We start from the raw sequence: 16968 nt of genomic DNA on the forward strand, positions 1-16968 counted from the left end.
AGAGGAATTGGAGTTTCTCCTTTCACGGCTTAAATCAGCTCAAGAATTCCATGCAGCTCCAGCCATCACAGTGCATATTATAAAAGACTGCCTGGCTTCTATCCTGACACCTTGACTGCTCTTGTCATGGTATGGAGATTGTCATAGAAAGTAGAAAACCATGTAAGCAGAGCCTGCCATGCTTAAGTCAGCTGTTCCCACAGGTCTGTTTCCTGCTTACAGGCCTTTGTTCTTGATCCAGACTACTTTTTGGATACAACCTGTTTGGCCACAGCTCGTTCTTTTCTTATGAAAAGAACACAATATAATTATGCAACACAATAAAGTTGCTTCAAGCTTGTCACCGATCTGCTCAATTAAAAAGAGAGAATTGAAAGAGTCCTGAGTCTAGGGTACAAGATACTCAACACATCCTTGCTATTAGCTATTGCAGATTGTATGTTGGTCTCCCACTGTTTCCATTGGCCACTCCTTGCAGACATTCTAACCCCTGTATAGAATCATTGTCTTTTTGACTAAAGATAAAAGTCCCCCAACAATATACTCAGGAATTTACATCTAATTGAGTGTCAAATGTTGAAGTCCATCATACCTTGAACAGTGATGCAGGACTAAAAAGAAAGCCTCTACTTTGTGTAAACATCTAGAGATAAGATAGTTGTTTAATTCTTTAAGTGTGTTTCTGAATTTACCTTAATTTTAATTCAGAAATGAGAAGTGGTAAAATGTTTTTTTGTTGACATCTGTTAAGAGTCCACACGAGCAATGATGGTACAAAAACTATTCCAAAATACTGCTAGATAGGTAGAGATGATCTGAGGCTGACTTGCCATTTCATACTAACAAGTACTGAGAAGCCACAGGTTAAGCAACAAAAAACAATTCTGTCAATACATAATGAATCAAGTGCTGATAAATATCAGCACAGAACCAAATCAAAGAAATATCCTGTTTTAAATACATAGGTCATTCAAATAAAAAAAAAATAATATTGTGAAAGGATGTTTTTAGAATTTCAGTTTTGTTGACCTGGAAAATTATACAAGAGTAACAACATATCGAAGAACAGAAAACTCCTGGTCTGCAGATAATTTTGTATACAACAGAAAAACATTCCCTGTATAAAGAATTATAAAGTCAAATGAGTAAGGTTAGTTTTACATGCCAGTAGACAAAATGACCATACCCTAGAACAGACTATAAGTTGCTCTAAAATCTCACCACACTTGTATGTAAAAAAAGGAATCTATGTAAAGAAACTTACTCTGGTTCAATAACTCCGTGTTGAGGGGTTATAGTAAGGCAGTGAGCTGGCCATGAAAGCTCAAATGTCAGCATCCTACTAGAATTGTTGACAATTTGTACATGTCCAGTATCAGCTGTTCCACCTAAAACACAAAAAAGCTATAAGAAGCTAACAAGTACAAAAATTCACAAAAGGGTTCAAGAGTCAGAGATGCACCAAGTAAGATAAAGCATTTTTTGCCCTATTTTTTTTTTTAATTAAAATTCCCAGTGCTTTAAAACATACATAATTATGTAGTGCATATTATACATATACAAACACATACAGCACCTTAACCCTCACAATTTAACAAAAACTCTGTTCAAATCAGGTTTATTGCTTAGGTGCAATACTGCTGCAGCAAGATTATTGGTCAAGTCACACTTACAAACATGAGAGAATTTTGAACGTAAGTAGTAGTTATTTTAATACTAAATCGATTAAGTTATTAAATGAAGAAAATACTTACTAATAGAAGGAGGTAGCAAAATCAAGTGCTCAGGGTTAACAGCCCAAGTCTGTTGAGCATCTATTCTATTCTGAACTTCATCATTGGTTTTCACAGGTAATGGGGGACCCTGAGGCCCTTTAACAGGAAGAACATCCAACGTTGCATTGATAAGTCCTGCAGCATTCTCAGATCTGGAAGTAAGATTGCATTAAACAAAAGTAGTAATGAAAATAGCTTAAAAGTAATGATAATAGCTTACTTTTAGTATCTCTCAAAATTTAACACTGAAACACAATGTTGTTCATGAGGACTTCCAATTTAATTCATCAACAGTTACTCTTATACATTACCGGTTTGATTCCAAATGATGTCCAGGAGATTGCTGAAAAACATCCCGATTAACAACAAAATATCCAATCACAGTGAGGATAATTTTTCGCATATTTGCATAGAAAAGACGGATATCATTTGTCCCTCGTGGGATATCACATACTGAAAGAGTAATAGAGCAATTCTAGTAAGAACAAAAGAATCATACTCAGAAACTGCACAACAGAGATTTTGGATATACTCCTATTTAACCTTTTAGTTAAGAATCATGGATCATTCCAAAAACAGCTATTATCAGGCATAAATCAACATTAACAAAATTTAGCTTTTGAATTATATAAGTTATTTTCCACCTTTATGCAAGCTATACATATTAATTTGATTCTATGTCCAATTAAAGTCAAGTTTAATTTGTTTACCCTGACTAGTCTTAAAAATAATTGTTTCCTCAAAACATTTAATAATTAAGCCTAAGTTTACTTCTGTGCTTTAAGCAACTTCATGTAGAATTGACAGAATGAGAAAGTGAATGCTTCTTACACAGGATGCATTTGATCCATTCTTGCTTCTGCTGCATAGAAAATTTCAGGGTAAATTATTAATGCTTGTACATAGCATCTACACTTCAGCTAAGGCTAAGACAGATGAATGCCCTCACAATAATGAAACTTAAGAATGCTGTGAAATTCATACTCTTATAAGTATGCATGCTGATTGTCAAGTCTAATTGCATATTTCATTGTGCAGCACGCTGATGCATCAAGCAAGTAGGCTGGTGAAAAACTGACAACACACCATTTCAAACACTAATGTCAGTGTATAATTTTGGAGTGACAAGGAAGTAATGAAGGGCTTTAAGTCTGTACCAGTGTTTACTTCTTAAAAGCAACTTTCTGAACTCCCCCTTAAAGACTTATTAGCAGTGTTATGTAAGTCCATCATTGTTATTTGTTGTTTGTTTTTAATGATACCAATCTTCTCCTCGATATATATATTTATTCAGTACAGAAAATACTGAATAGAATACTAAGGATCTTCTACTTGCAGGATAAATAAGTCTTGCTAAGTAAAAGGATTGTGCTCAAATAGAAAAGAAAAAAAGCCTGTATTTGACAGCCACTAAGATGCAAGATGCCTTGTTTTGTACAGAAAGAAAAAGAAAATTAAACTACTACTACCAAGACTATCTCTGGTCATCTTATTAATAGAAGTTATCTCGGCTCTCTTATACCAAGTAAACAACTTCAGAGCACACTCAAGAGTTTGAGTTTCTTATATTCCCTAGGACCTTACCTCTGTCAAGATGATCGATCACTTTTCCAAGTAAAGACAGTATAAAAATCTATCGGGACAGAATCAGGCTACAACTTTCACTCAAGTGTAGTGGCATTTTAACAGTGAATTCTTTCCGTATACAAATCAAACTAGCATAAAAAATATAGTTTTACTGTTATAAGGAGGTTTCTGTTAAAGGACTTGATTTTTTTATTTGGAGGATACCTTTACAATACATTCTGCTCTTTTTTTAGTAAGTTCCTTGATAACATTTTCTGTACTGCCTATGATGTTATTTAACTTGGAAAAGGAAATACAACTTTTAATATCAGCAAAGTTAATTTCTAAATTTTCAAATATAGAATACATATCTGCAGTAAAACCTGAAACTTTCAATGAAGAGAAACATTGAGTCTCTTTCTCAAGTTTTAATATCTTTTCCCATAAACCTAACAATTTTAATGTCATAATATTCATAACTTTAGGTTGCATTTTGATAGGAAAAAAGAGAAGTAAACAGTTTATATGTGTACTGAGTAAAAGGAATGAATTGTCATTCAGCTTTTATCAAAAATAAAGGAAAAAGAACTAGGATTTAAGCCTAAAATGAATTTTTTTCCCCATTCTAAAACAAATATTACATCTTTTAAAAGTTAATAGGCCTACCTTCTGTCACAAGCTGCTCCCCTTGAAACTCTTCATCAAATACAATGTTTCTCAATAAACTGTTTTCCGGGACTATGGGTTTTGCTACCTCAAGTTCACACATCATAGCTCTGTTAAAGGTGAGAAAACAGTCACTGAACTACTCAAAGCATTAAAAACATGGATCAGAAGAAATTAGTGAGAGCATAATTATCTGCCATCACTAACTGTTACCATTTCTGAAATATTTGACAGGCTGAATCGTTGTCAAGATTATCACACACGCAGCTATAATATGAGCTTTTTATTCCAAGCCCAATGGTTAAATTCAACTAGTTTTAATGCTTTATTTGGATAACAATAGGTACAACGACTTCAATAAAGCTTCAGGCAACAGTGAAAGATTCCTCATTCACAGAAAGAAACTTTGCACTGCATGGTGCTACCCAGGGAGCTGGTAGAGTCACCGACCCTGGAGGTATTCAAGGAACAGAATCACAGAAGGTTCCTTGAAGACTATCCACCTATCACCAATTGTTCTCACTAAATGTTTGGATGTTGTGTTGAGGGACGTGGTTTAGTGAGAGCTATTGGTGATCGGTGGATGGTTGGGCTGGATGATCTTGCAGGTCTTTTCCAACCTTGGTGATTCTGTGATCACTGACTCATTAGTACTCTGTCTATTGTCAGCATTTTTTATCATGATAGCATGTGTGCACAGCTACACACATGGTGCACACACCATTCTATTTTTATGCATTTATTATACAAATTGAAATATAAATACAGCTTCTACTTAAGCTTGGTTAGATATATTCTACAGATTTCACAGGATGGCTTGGATTAGAAGGGATGTCAAAGACCATTAAGTTCCAGCCCCTCTCCCATGGGCAGAGTTGCCAACCAATAAATCAAGCATTAGATCAGGCTGCCCAGGGCCACATCCAGCCTGGCTTTGAAAACTTCCTGGAACAAAGCACCCACAGCTTCTCTGGGCAGCCAGTTCCAGCACCTCACCATCCTCACAGAGATAAACTTCTAATCTCCCCTCCTTTATTTTAAAATCATTCCCCCTTGTCCTATCACAATCAACCCATGTAAAAATCTGGATTTCCCTCCCGTTCCCTTTAAGTATTGGAAGGCCGTAATTAATGATGTCCCCTAAAGCCTTCTCTTCTCCAGACTGAACAGCCCAGTTTCTTCAGCTTGTCTTCATAGGAGAGGTGCTCCAGTCCCTGGATCATCTTTGTGGCCCTCCTCTGGAACCTCTCCAAAAAGTTCCACATCATCTCTGTGTGGATGTTATTTCTCTCACATACACGTTCACTCGCATGCTGCCTTTCCCCATATAATTTACCAAATCAAGATGCTTATCTCAATCAAAACTGATAGTACTACTCCTTTCAAGAGTGTTTTACTAAAAAAGAATTGAAGTTACACATGCATTGGGAAAAGAAAATAGTAAGACAGAAGAACCGAAGACAGCTCTTCTGATACATACACACACACACATAAAAAACACAAAATCCAATCCACAAAAACCAATACCTTCATACTCAAGAATGTAAAAAGAACAAAATCCTCAACTCGAATTGTAGCTACAGTAGGTAAACTAAACATTTAAAAAAATTAAAAAAAAAAAAAAAAAAAATCAAGCCATCACAAGCACCCACCTTTAAATAAATAAATATCAGACTTACCGCATCCGTCCTTATCATCTAGGTTTCTTGTACTGTGCTTGCCATTCCTGGAAGCATGCTAAAACCATGGCAGCATACACTTCAGTTTTAACATTTTGTGAAATATATGGCTATATAACAACAGCAAAGGACATCTTACCTACGATATCGCTGCCTGGAAATTTCATCACCACAAAAGAAACATATTGTTGATAACAGTGTCTTTGGTTTAAAAAAGTTCCTTTCCTTTTCTACGGGATTCCACGTTACTGTAATCATCTGATAAAATAAACAGACAACACATTTGGGGAAAAAAAAAAAATCTTTGTTTTAGTACTAATGTTTGGAAAATTAAGTGAAATTTTAAAAAGTTAGATGAGATTTTAATGAGGAACTAGTGAGATGCTTTCATGAAGCACATTTTAATCAATACAACTTGTTCATAATCAGGCAATATACTTACTTCATGTGTTCCTTCTGTCAGTATGAACTTCTCTGGAGATATCGTCATTACCTGAGGGTCTACAACTGTTTTTGTCTGTAGGTTGGCAAAGCACAGTGCTTTCACATACGCAGCACGAGAGCCTGTATTTCTTATGCGGAAAGAAACTCTTTTTAATCTTGAAGGCAATAATCCATCCAGTGTTAACGTGTAGCTGTCTGACAGTTTTTTAACGCTCTCTAAAACTATACTGCTGGTTCCTCCATATCCAGATAAAGGTATCTGGCAAAAACAAACAAAAACAACAGTATTTCAAATGAATGCCTTCTCACTAAAACTTCTGTAAAATCGCATTCAACTACACAATATATATATATTTTAACATATCTACAGTTAAAAACAGGCTTCTTTTAAAATGGTACATAAAAAAATTCTTCCTTTTTTACAAGAGGAACAAAGTACACACCAAAGTTAAGGCTACTTAAACTAAAATTCAATACCCATATGACCTTCTAAGTAGTATGCAAATACACACAGTGGATATCTTGAGAAGTTTCAACTTTTTGACAGAAACAGACTTATAACAATGAAGAAAAATTTATGCTTAAAATTATCAGAAATTACAATAGGACTCTTACAGTAAACTTAATTCCTGGCTGTGATCTAATTCCCAGCTGTTTGATTTCCAGCTTTGCAAAGAAGCAAGTTACACGAGTGGGTGTAAACATCAAGTATATATTAGTGTCTTCTTTGGGACGGATTTTGAGTTCCCAGTTACTAGTTAAACGTTCTTCTGATCCAAATATACTTTGGAGCTACAGAAAAAAAGTAATGATACAATAAATGAGTGACTACAATGAGAAAAATAATTAATAAGACTTATTTCACTACCAAACCAAAATGAACTTCATCAAAATCTGGAGTAAATAATTGGCAATGGCAGATATTAAAGGCTGTGATGCTTAACATAGAACAGAAAAACTAAGTTCACTCACAGTGAGCTCTCACTTCAGATAATGGAACTTTTTGGGTTCAAACCCCAATACAGTGCATGAAGCTGAAGTTCATAGAGCTACATTAATTCTTTTTCATTTGAAGATTTATAGAGCAGATCTGAATAGCTGAGGAAGAAGGGCTATAAGTCTATACTTGTATTTGTATAATAAAGCTGTTGTCATGGAAACTCCAAAAGCTGATTCTAGTTCTTCCTTCTTCCTTCCTATATACACAGTCCCTTGAAGTAAGGTCTTGAATCACTCCTGGAAAAAGCACCAGCAATAGGACCATTCTACCCAGTATTGAATCTGTTGTGCTGCAGCAGTTTGAAGAGCTGCAAACTGAGTTCCGATCTGTTGCAATGCTGTTACGGTTTCAGCTGGAAAGTTATCAGTATAGCTTCACTACCACGTTCATCTAGGCAGCCACAGAGGAAACACAGCCCATGAAAGCACTAAACACAAGATTTAGGTTGAGCTGGGAGACCGCAGCTTTTGAGAGTGAGAACAGTTTAACCAGCTCCTTCACAAGCTTCAGGGTAGTCAGAAACAAGTATCCTAATACTCCTTTCCTTGTAACAGCCATTCGCTCCTCTCCAACCTTTATGATTTTGATTCCAAGTAATCTCATTGTAACAGACACTCGAGAAGAGTGAAGAGGTACACCAGACAGAAGTATGAACTCTTTAATTAAGAAACCACATCTCAGCCATATTAAGTGTTAAACTACTTAGCAAATCCAAGCATTCTTGAGAAAAAATACAAGTAGGGAGGAATAATATGCAATTGTTGGCACTAGGTAGGAGTAAAACTGGAAAACAGCTTTCTGTTTGGAATGTTAATTCTTTTACTGTCTTTACCAGTCAACAGACTCCCAGGCTACCTGCAACAACTGTCAGACATATTCTCTTAACTATAGCCTACTATGTTAGTAAAGAGAAAGGCACACAAATTGCAGTACCATCAGCTAGCTTTCTGGTTTCAAAGGAAACAGAGACCAACAACCTACCAAACAATTCTGCCCATATCACCTTCACTGAGGAGTAAGGAAACTTTAGCCGTATTGGTTAAAAGCCTCTCAGATTGTTAGAAACAATCACAAACTTGACAATAACCCAGAGAAAGCCAGCCACCTTTCAAAGGCTACAGATCAACCAGCAGAGTTGATTTTTCTGATAAGCACAAAAGAAACATCAAGTACTTCCAGAATTAAAAAAAAAAAAAAAAAAAAAAAATCAGATTCTAATGTCCCGAATTCCATAAATAACCATGGCACCTAATGCACTATTACATACAGTTATAAATGTTCTCTTTTGTGAGAAGTCTAGATTTCAAAACTTATTTGGCACTTCGACCATATTGCACCTATCCAAGCTGCAACACAAGTCCATCAACACTTCAGCATATGTCTGACTCATCTCTACTTATGGATAATCAAACCAAGACAAAGATGGGCAAGGTCCTCCATTTCAGCGCCAAGATCTAACAGAGCCTGAGCAGAAAGAGCAGCACCACTGTTTTTGATCTGCACCACCTTCAATCAAACAGGCAAAGATACAAAAGGTTATGTCAACAGCCTGATCAAGAGCACTGACAGAATTTACTGGGTGCTTCAGAACCATCCTTGACCTGAAAACATAATCTGAAGAAGACTATCACTGCCTAATTCATGGCTGGTATGACTTCACATGACAAGTGAAATTGTACACAGCTTCAGTCCTTCGATACACAGGCGTGGTACAAAGGTTAGCACATGGGACAGGACAACCAGAGAAAACCAGAAGAGTTAACAAAATCCTCATCAGTACAATACAAGACCATATGACGACCCAAAATATTTTGTTGAGAAGATAGGCAGAAAATTACACGCTTACTGCATGAAGGTACACATGAAATTCTATGCAAAGTGAAAAAATTATTTCAAATTTTGCCATTCCACTGAGCGTAGCTAAACATTTAATTTCTAACCTCATTTAATTCTCCTGCACTTAAAAAAAAAAAAAAAAAAAAAAATAGTGAGCTGCTATTCCAAAATACCAAATTTAGAATTCATTCTGTGATTAAATTAATTTGCACAGGTCTTCTACAGCTTGGTTTCTAATCTAGCTCATTCATCACTAAGGATGTGCTATAAGTGAGACAAATTCTGACATTTTTACATTATCCTGATGTCACAAATGATAAAGAGAAATTTTCTTTACAGTCACCTGAAAACAATCCTGATCCTGACCTCTTATCACCAGTCTTAAATGCTGAGTCACAGATGGAGAGTTATTTCTTAAAGTTAACTTCTGTTGGCTGAAAAAATATGAAGTTCAGTTATATTTTGCAGCAAATATTAATCATGTGTACATATTTATTCATGTGAGCAATGGAAACAGGAAAATTTAAGTCATTTCATGACGAAATGCCTCTAGTACAACTTCCAAGTAGAAAGTTATTACTATATTCTCAAACATAAATCTTTCAGTATTATATAACATTAACATCAGTTTTCATGCAGCAGAAGAGCTATAAATACATTACTTTATCTCTTAAATAACACAGCAGTTTTGTTAATACTAAAATTCTGTCAAAAAAAAAAAAAAAAAACAAACAACTAAGACAGATACAATTAGATTATCCAGAACCACTCAGCTATGAAAAAGCAATCTTGTAAATAGCATGACCCAGATCCATTGGAACAGTGGCAGAGGACTAAATTAAGGCTAATATTTCCATTACTTTTCAACATAATTATACCACAAAGAGCCATTTGACAGCATCAGGTTGATTAAAAAGTATTTTTCCCTCCACCTCTTTGATATGTCCTGACATTGACCAGGTATCTGCTACTCAGATTGGTCCTCAAGAGAGGTAAGAAAGTTCTCCAGTAAGAATAGCTACTACCTTTTTCATTTTAGCGACGCAGAAGCCAATAACAAAACAATCTGACAAGCCCTAAAACTCATAAAAACAATGAAGGAAAATCATGCAGCTACTGCAAACAAACACAGAGAGCGAACAAAGCTTCTCCCCAGCTTTCAGCAGCAGACACTGCTATAGTGTAGTTGGAACTGCAGTAGGAACAAAAAATGTAAAAAGAATTAAATTTCCTGATAGGCTTTGGTGAGTCAAAACTACTTTTCAGGATAAAAAGAAAATAAAGGGTCAAGAAAGTCATCCCTAAACATCCAAGACTGCTATTTTCAAAATAAACTATATTGACAAAACAGAAAAATGGCAACGTAGCTATCAGAAGTGATTCTTGGTTATGAATGTGGGTCAATTAAAATGACAACCTGGAACATCACTAGATTCCTCCAGAAGTTCAGTATCAGAACAATAGGGGATTTATCCCCAAAGCAATACTACAAGTCCAAAGAACTTCAAAACTTGCAATCTTGACATACTAAAGCAGCAGTGAAGTATATCTCAACAGTAATTAACAGAAAAGCTGAAATCTTGAAACTAAATAAGAATTCAGACAAGAACTAGTCTGAATGATAAGCTATTGTAGCAAAGCAACAGATTCTCTATCAGTAGCAGTTTTAACATCAGAACATAATCAAATTCAAATAAATTAATTCAGAGATTATATTCTATACAAACTTACAGCTACTTACACTGATTCTCCAAGCTTTACTCCTCCCCAAGCAATGAACTGCTTGTTGGAGAGAATAGGTGGAATATCTGCAGCAACTGTAGGCACAGGTCTATTTTCCACTGACTCCATTTCACCTTTTATCACCACTTCGTACTGAGGCCCAGATGGCAACACAAGGATTTTCAAAACACTTGAAAAAATGAATACGTAGATTTTAATGTCAGCACAGAACAAGAACAGCTGATGAAAACAAAACATAACTGGAAAAAAGTTACAGAGAGGCCTTTTAAAAGTACCTTCTTAATGGGAATACACTTTATTTTATAGCAAAGGCCAAAATTTAAATCCTTTGGGCCATTTGGCTATTTCATATAGATCAACCAATTAACGTGCAAAATATGAGTGCATACATCTATGAATGAAACATACACATTATTTTTAGAGAAGATTCACACTAACCTCAGTTATGGTAGCTAAAATGAATTAATTCATTTGATCCTGGTCTACGCTTCAGGTTCTCATTTGTAAAACAGAAAGAATATTTCCCTTGTCTCAGTGGGGTGAAGAAGCAACTAAAATGGCTACTAAAGGTTAATACTTGAAAACTTAGAAGCAAGCTACAAGATCTCTGCTGATTTGTGACAGGAAAAGAAACAGCAACTCATTAAGTTATGTAGAGAAAATGAGGCAGAAGATCTATGAAACAGGTGAATCAGCAAAAGTCTAGAACTCAAGAAAGCAACAGAAGTTGAAACAACTCTCGTGGATAAAAACTTTCACATTTGTTGATGACCTTAATGTTGAAAATTGCTGTTCAAAATAGTTATGTTACCTTCGAGAAGACGTTACATTTTTTGGAGAAAAATTTACAGTCACTTCTCGTTCTTCTCCAGGAAGAAGGAAGAGATCATCAGGTTCAACAGAGAAGCAACTGTCCTGTCCTGATGTCTGAAGGTGCATGTGTGTGGGCAGAGGAAAAAGTGTTGGTTATCTGAGAGAGTCAGTATTTCTACAACATATAATAAAAGCTGGCTATCTATCTGTTGTGCTTACAGCTTCCAACAACATAAATGCATCTGTCAAGTTCGGAACTTTTTCACATAATCATGCTCTAGTCAAATTCTTTCAAAGTTAGAGATATTTATACTATACCCTCCAACAGAAGACATTTTAAGACATCAACTGTATATACAACACTGAATGAGATTCAAAGAAATGAAATAGAGCAATGATACACCACTATCAAAGCAGCAGCACTGATCTCATCACGTGTTACCAACCATTACTCATATCATCACATTAACATAACATTAGGATGCATGACTAACATCACAATCTCCACAGCTTCCACTCTGTGAAATGATGTGGTCACAACCTTGACTTTTTTGCATATTTGTAACCAGATCTCACCATCATAGAATCACAAAATGGCTTGAGTTGGAAGAGACAAAGATAAAGTTCTAAGCTCTACACTCTCCCACCCTCTTCATCCCTCTCCCTCCCCCCCACCACAGACAAGGTTGCAAGCTGCTAGATCAGTTATCAGATCAGGCTGCCCAAGGCATCATCCAACCTGACTTTGAAAAATCTCCAGGGCCAGGGCATCCACAATCTTTCTGGGCAGCCTGCTCCAGCATCTCACCACTCTCTCACTAAAAAACCTTCCCCAACATCTAATCTAAATCTCCCTTCTTTTAGTTTAAAACTATTCCACATTGTCCTATCACTATCTGTCCATGTAAAAAGTTGATTTCCTTCCTGCTTATAAGCTACCTTTAAATACTGAAAGGCTGCAATTAGGTCTCTCTGCAGCCTTCTCTTTTCCAAGTTAAACAAGCCCATTTCCTTCAGCTCATCTTCATACCAGGGTGCTCCAGTCCCTGGATTATCTTCATGACCACCCCTCTCCAAAAGCTCCACGTCTTTCCTGTGTTGGGTACCCCAGATGTGGGACACAGTACTTCAGCTGGAGCCTCCCAAGGGCAGAATAGAGAACAAACATCTCCCTCGCCCTGCTGGCTACCTCTCTTCTGATGGAACCCAGGATACCACCAGCCTTCCATGCTGCAAGTGCACACTGCTGGCTCATATTCAGTTTTTCCATCAACCAGGATCCTTAAGTCCTTCTCAGCAGGGCTACTCACAAATTCTTCTCCCAGTTTTTATACATAACTGGGAATACCTTATATTCAGTCTCATGTATAGTCTCAGACTTTTTCTGATTTTATATTGCATAGGAATTTGCTCCCCCAGTTCTCACCCAGAGGTTCAGTGATGTGAAAAATCTAAATGTAAGTCAATGTGAGATACCTAGCTGTAAAATGAGACCAATTGCTCCTTCCTTTAACCTCGAAGTTCTAGTTACAGTGAGTCTAGTTATCTTTCAATCTGGGTCTATATGTTCCCCAGATTCTCAGGGAAATTATAGCCATATAAAGAGAATGTATATTTCTGAAAATAACTTAGCTTGGTACTTGACTTGGCAAGCTGTCCACAGAAAACAAATACAGCATTTTTAGAAATTACAAATGTTTACCAGTGCTTAAATTCCTCTTTAATCTACATGTACTTCACCAGCTAAATAACATCTGCTATGTAGCTCAGGATTCACTTTTAATAAGTTTGTTAAAATCTATATGTTAAGATAAATAAAAATATATTTGTTATAACAAATAAACTGAATCTGAGCAAATTCAACAAACAAAATTCTCATCTGTTTTTTCCACTTACACATGCTAAACTCTGGCTTTCATTCTCTACGTAAACTTGAAAACTTTTCCGTCAAACCACAATTAAGCGAGGATCCCATGGCTTAGCCATAAGTTTGTTTTTTCCAAATAGGTTAACAGCACAAAACATGATTTCAAGATGGAAAAGCCAGCCTACCTTAAGTTTCAAATTTACACCAATGTTTCCAGCATTCTTCAATGGCAATTGTTGTTTGGCTGTTGAACCCACACTAGCAGACAGATGTATTGTCTGGAAAAAGGAAATAAGTGTCTACCTATGCATGCACACATCTATATTCTATACACATAAATATATCTACGTAATATACACATACACACATCTATATAATACAAACATGTTACCACAAGCAGACTAGGAGAGGCAAACTGTTCTTAAAACATACTTTGTAAATACATGCAAACCTGTAAGTCCTTTGGAGCATGAATCCTGGCTGTTCCAGCTCTTGCTCGGAGAGGAATACTTTCAATCACACTACTAGGTCCTGGGCTATCCACTTCCACATCAACTCTTGCCAAGAATTCTTCTGCTGGACCCAAGGCATCTAGGGACAAATCCACAAATGAAGAAACTAAGCAAGTCTGCTAGTAGTCACACACACACACACACACACACACACACACACACACACACACACGTCTCACTGAACCTCAGTAAAATGAGTAGAGCACATTCCACATATTTTGCAGTAAATAAGCACTTTGTACAGTCTGCTACTGTAACGTAAGTAACTCATCAATGTCTAAAACATTAAGACATAGAAGCGTGCCTTCTCCTTCAGAAGCTAAAACTGAACAAGAAGTTGAGCAACGGAAACATCAAGATATATAAGACAAAGACAGAATGTTTCACTTCAAATCTGCAGCCTGTTCCTGAAATTCTAACACATGTATACATTAAAAGCTCTTTTTTTTTTTTTTTTTTTTTTTAATTAAAATGAAATTCGAATTGCTATACCTGAAGAAGAAATTTGTTTCTTAGGTGCATGGAACAGAACCCAAACTGTTAAAACCTCAGGATCCTGAAAAAGAAATTGGTTGATTCATCTTATGGAATGAACAGAATTACTAGAGAAAAAATAAAGCTTGTAGAATAAAACAAACAAAAAAAACAAAACAAAACAAACTCAAATAGGTAGATTGCAAGAAACATTATGAATTCAGATAATCAGAACACATTTCAGACAGTAAATAACAGTAAGAATCAGTAAACTCCAACTACTCACTTGTCCATCATAGCTTGCATGGATCACATGATTTACAACGGATGGAGCTGCTACCTGAGCAACTGTATCCATTTGGAGCGATTGCTCATTAGAAGAATTAATTGGTTCCTTGGAAAACGTGAAGCAACGCCAAGCTACTGCGTTCTGTCCACAAAATAGAGATTTTTAAAGTATTAAAATACTTATTGAAACAAAACTGACAAATGCAAGGCTATCTTTAAGCAGTTTAGTCTGGAAAAAAGAAATAAAAAATTAGCCTGTAGTTTCAGCTTGTATGTCATAGTCCAGAAAACTCTCTAAAAACTGTTAATAGAAGGAAACGAGCTGGAAGTGGTAAGCAGAAGGCTTAAACCAGTTGGGCTGTGCACGACTAAATCTTACTAGTAACTGAGTAGTAACTGAGATGACAACCCACAGCCTTAACACAGAGCCAGACCTTTCTCTCTTGTCCCCATACAAGAAGAAAAAAAAAAAAAGAAAGAAAAAAGCTCTTCCCACAGCAAACAGCAGCAAGTCTATACATTAACCCAAAATCTGCATTGCCATAGAGATGCAAATAGGAGCATAATGTAGCAAGTAACACAGGGTATTATTGCCTAGTGGGAGACAAAGCAGATGGAGATCTGCTCTTCCTCCAGCAAAGGAAGACAGAACTCATAAACTTTCTATGAAAGAAGTTCTTTCAGAGAGAGTGGTGAGATGTTGGAACAGGCTGCCCAGAGAGGCTATGGATGCCCAGTCCCTGGAGCTGTTCAAGGCCAGGTTGGATGGGGCCCTGGGCAGCCTGGTCTAGTATTAAATGGGGAAGTTGTGGCTCTGCATGTGGCAAGGGGGTTGGAGATTCATTATCCTTGAGGTCCCTTCCAACCCTGGCCATTCTGTGATTCTGTGAAGCAAGGCTGCTTATTTCAATAGTCAGCTGTTAGAAAAGCACACATTCCACTAGAATAGTGCAATCCATCTTCAACTTTCCAGAGGGAAGGTTTAGGCATCGTAAACCTTTCTGCTGTCTGCTGCCTTACTGTCTCAAATCAGGCAACACAGGGGCAGCAGACCGCAGCTGGGCTGTCTAAAATGAAAGACAGGACAAGGTGCAATTGTCCCAGAAGCACTTTCATTGGTACCATTACAGCTGAATCAGATCACCAGACAGCAAAAATTTGTACTTCCTGACTAACCCGAGACACTTCTTGGGAATTTTACATCCAGAGTCAAGGGTGTATTTTAGTAAAATAGCAGTGTTTTGTATTAAAATTCAGTATCACAAGAAGTTAGCTTTTACATACAGGAATTCTACTGTACTTACTGCATTAATAATAAGTCTAATTGGCACAAAAGCGTGGGTTTTGTTGATAATTTTTAACGGAAGAGCCTTCCAACTGCCAGAAGTCAAGTCACCAAAATCCAGATAATCTTGTTTTCCCGTTTCTACCTGGTTTTAAGACAAAGCAGAACTTTTAAGGAAAGAAAACCTCAAAAATGAACTAGAATACAAAAGCAGCAGGAAGCCTTACTCCTGTAATGCCATACCAGCATACAAAATACACACCTTCTACAAGGGGTACGTAGTATCTACACAACATTTGCTCTGATATCAAAAGTGCATATACCCAGTTGGCTTTCGCTCACATGTATTGCCTCAACCATTTAAGTCAACATTAGTGCAATATTTACCCACCAAAATCCATTACATAGTCGAGTTATTTTGGTTAGTATAACGTAAACATGAAACAAATTTAAACTATCATTATTGCTAGCAAGAAGAATATGCCACCCGTAAGATTGTAGTGCTAATTTTGTTAGTATAAAACCTTTGAGCATTATGATCTGAAACAAAATACCACTTTTATTTGGCACATTATCCAATCCCAGTAGTGTAACAAGATGTGTAGGGATATTGTAGAATTTACTTTAATTTGAAAATGAAGCAAGTTTCAAGGAGCTACATCATGGAGAACATGGACAGTGATGGATTTTGTCCAACTACTGATGAAAAATCATTTAAAGTTAAATTCAAACTTAAGGAAAGAATACAAAAGTATTACATCTACTCACATATACTGAAATAAAAGAGCACTAAAATTACTTGAAAATATACAGTTTAGCCATTAACAGAGCAGCTTAAGACCAAAATAAAGGCTTGTAAGCTGTGGTCAACACTGAAAATTTGACTTTTGTCAGCAGAGTCACAGACAACAATGTAATTTGCTGAGACACCTCCAGAAGTAACATCATGCATGTTTCTGCTCAACCAGACATAAATTCATGACCACATAAATCCAAATTTAATTCGTGGAACAACTACCA

General features: G+C 36.4%; 1 protein-coding gene across 3 annotated transcripts in view; it reads right to left on the minus strand.

The window, feature by feature from the left end:
• CEP192 (centrosomal protein 192) overlaps positions 1 to 16968 on the minus strand; it is a 58700-nt gene that overhangs the window by 17996 nt on the left and 23736 nt on the right. For all 3 annotated transcript variants that reach the window (XM_085220734.1, XM_085220735.1, XM_085220733.1), the window contains exons 21-35: positions 15968 to 16093; positions 14662 to 14805; positions 14394 to 14457; positions 13841 to 13980; positions 13575 to 13667; positions 11521 to 11636; positions 10708 to 10878; positions 9310 to 9400; positions 6746 to 6922; positions 6129 to 6389; positions 5826 to 5944; positions 4008 to 4117; positions 2087 to 2228; positions 1755 to 1927; positions 1265 to 1388 (exon numbers count right to left, since the gene is read on the minus strand). In XM_085220734.1, coding sequence (XP_085076860.1) covers positions 1265 to 1388; positions 1755 to 1927; positions 2087 to 2228; positions 4008 to 4117; positions 5826 to 5944; positions 6129 to 6389; positions 6746 to 6922; positions 9310 to 9400; positions 10708 to 10878; positions 11521 to 11636; positions 13575 to 13667; positions 13841 to 13980; positions 14394 to 14457; positions 14662 to 14805; positions 15968 to 16093 — 2051 coding nt within the window. The remainder of the gene's footprint in view (positions 1 to 1264; positions 1389 to 1754; positions 1928 to 2086; positions 2229 to 4007; positions 4118 to 5825; positions 5945 to 6128; positions 6390 to 6745; positions 6923 to 9309; positions 9401 to 10707; positions 10879 to 11520; positions 11637 to 13574; positions 13668 to 13840; positions 13981 to 14393; positions 14458 to 14661; positions 14806 to 15967; positions 16094 to 16968) is intronic.

Source organism: Meleagris gallopavo, chromosome 3, assembly GCF_905368555.1.
Source record: "Meleagris gallopavo chromosome 3, MGAL_WU_HG_1.1, whole genome shotgun sequence".
Lineage (NCBI taxonomy): Eukaryota > Metazoa > Chordata > Aves > Galliformes > Phasianidae > Meleagris > Meleagris gallopavo.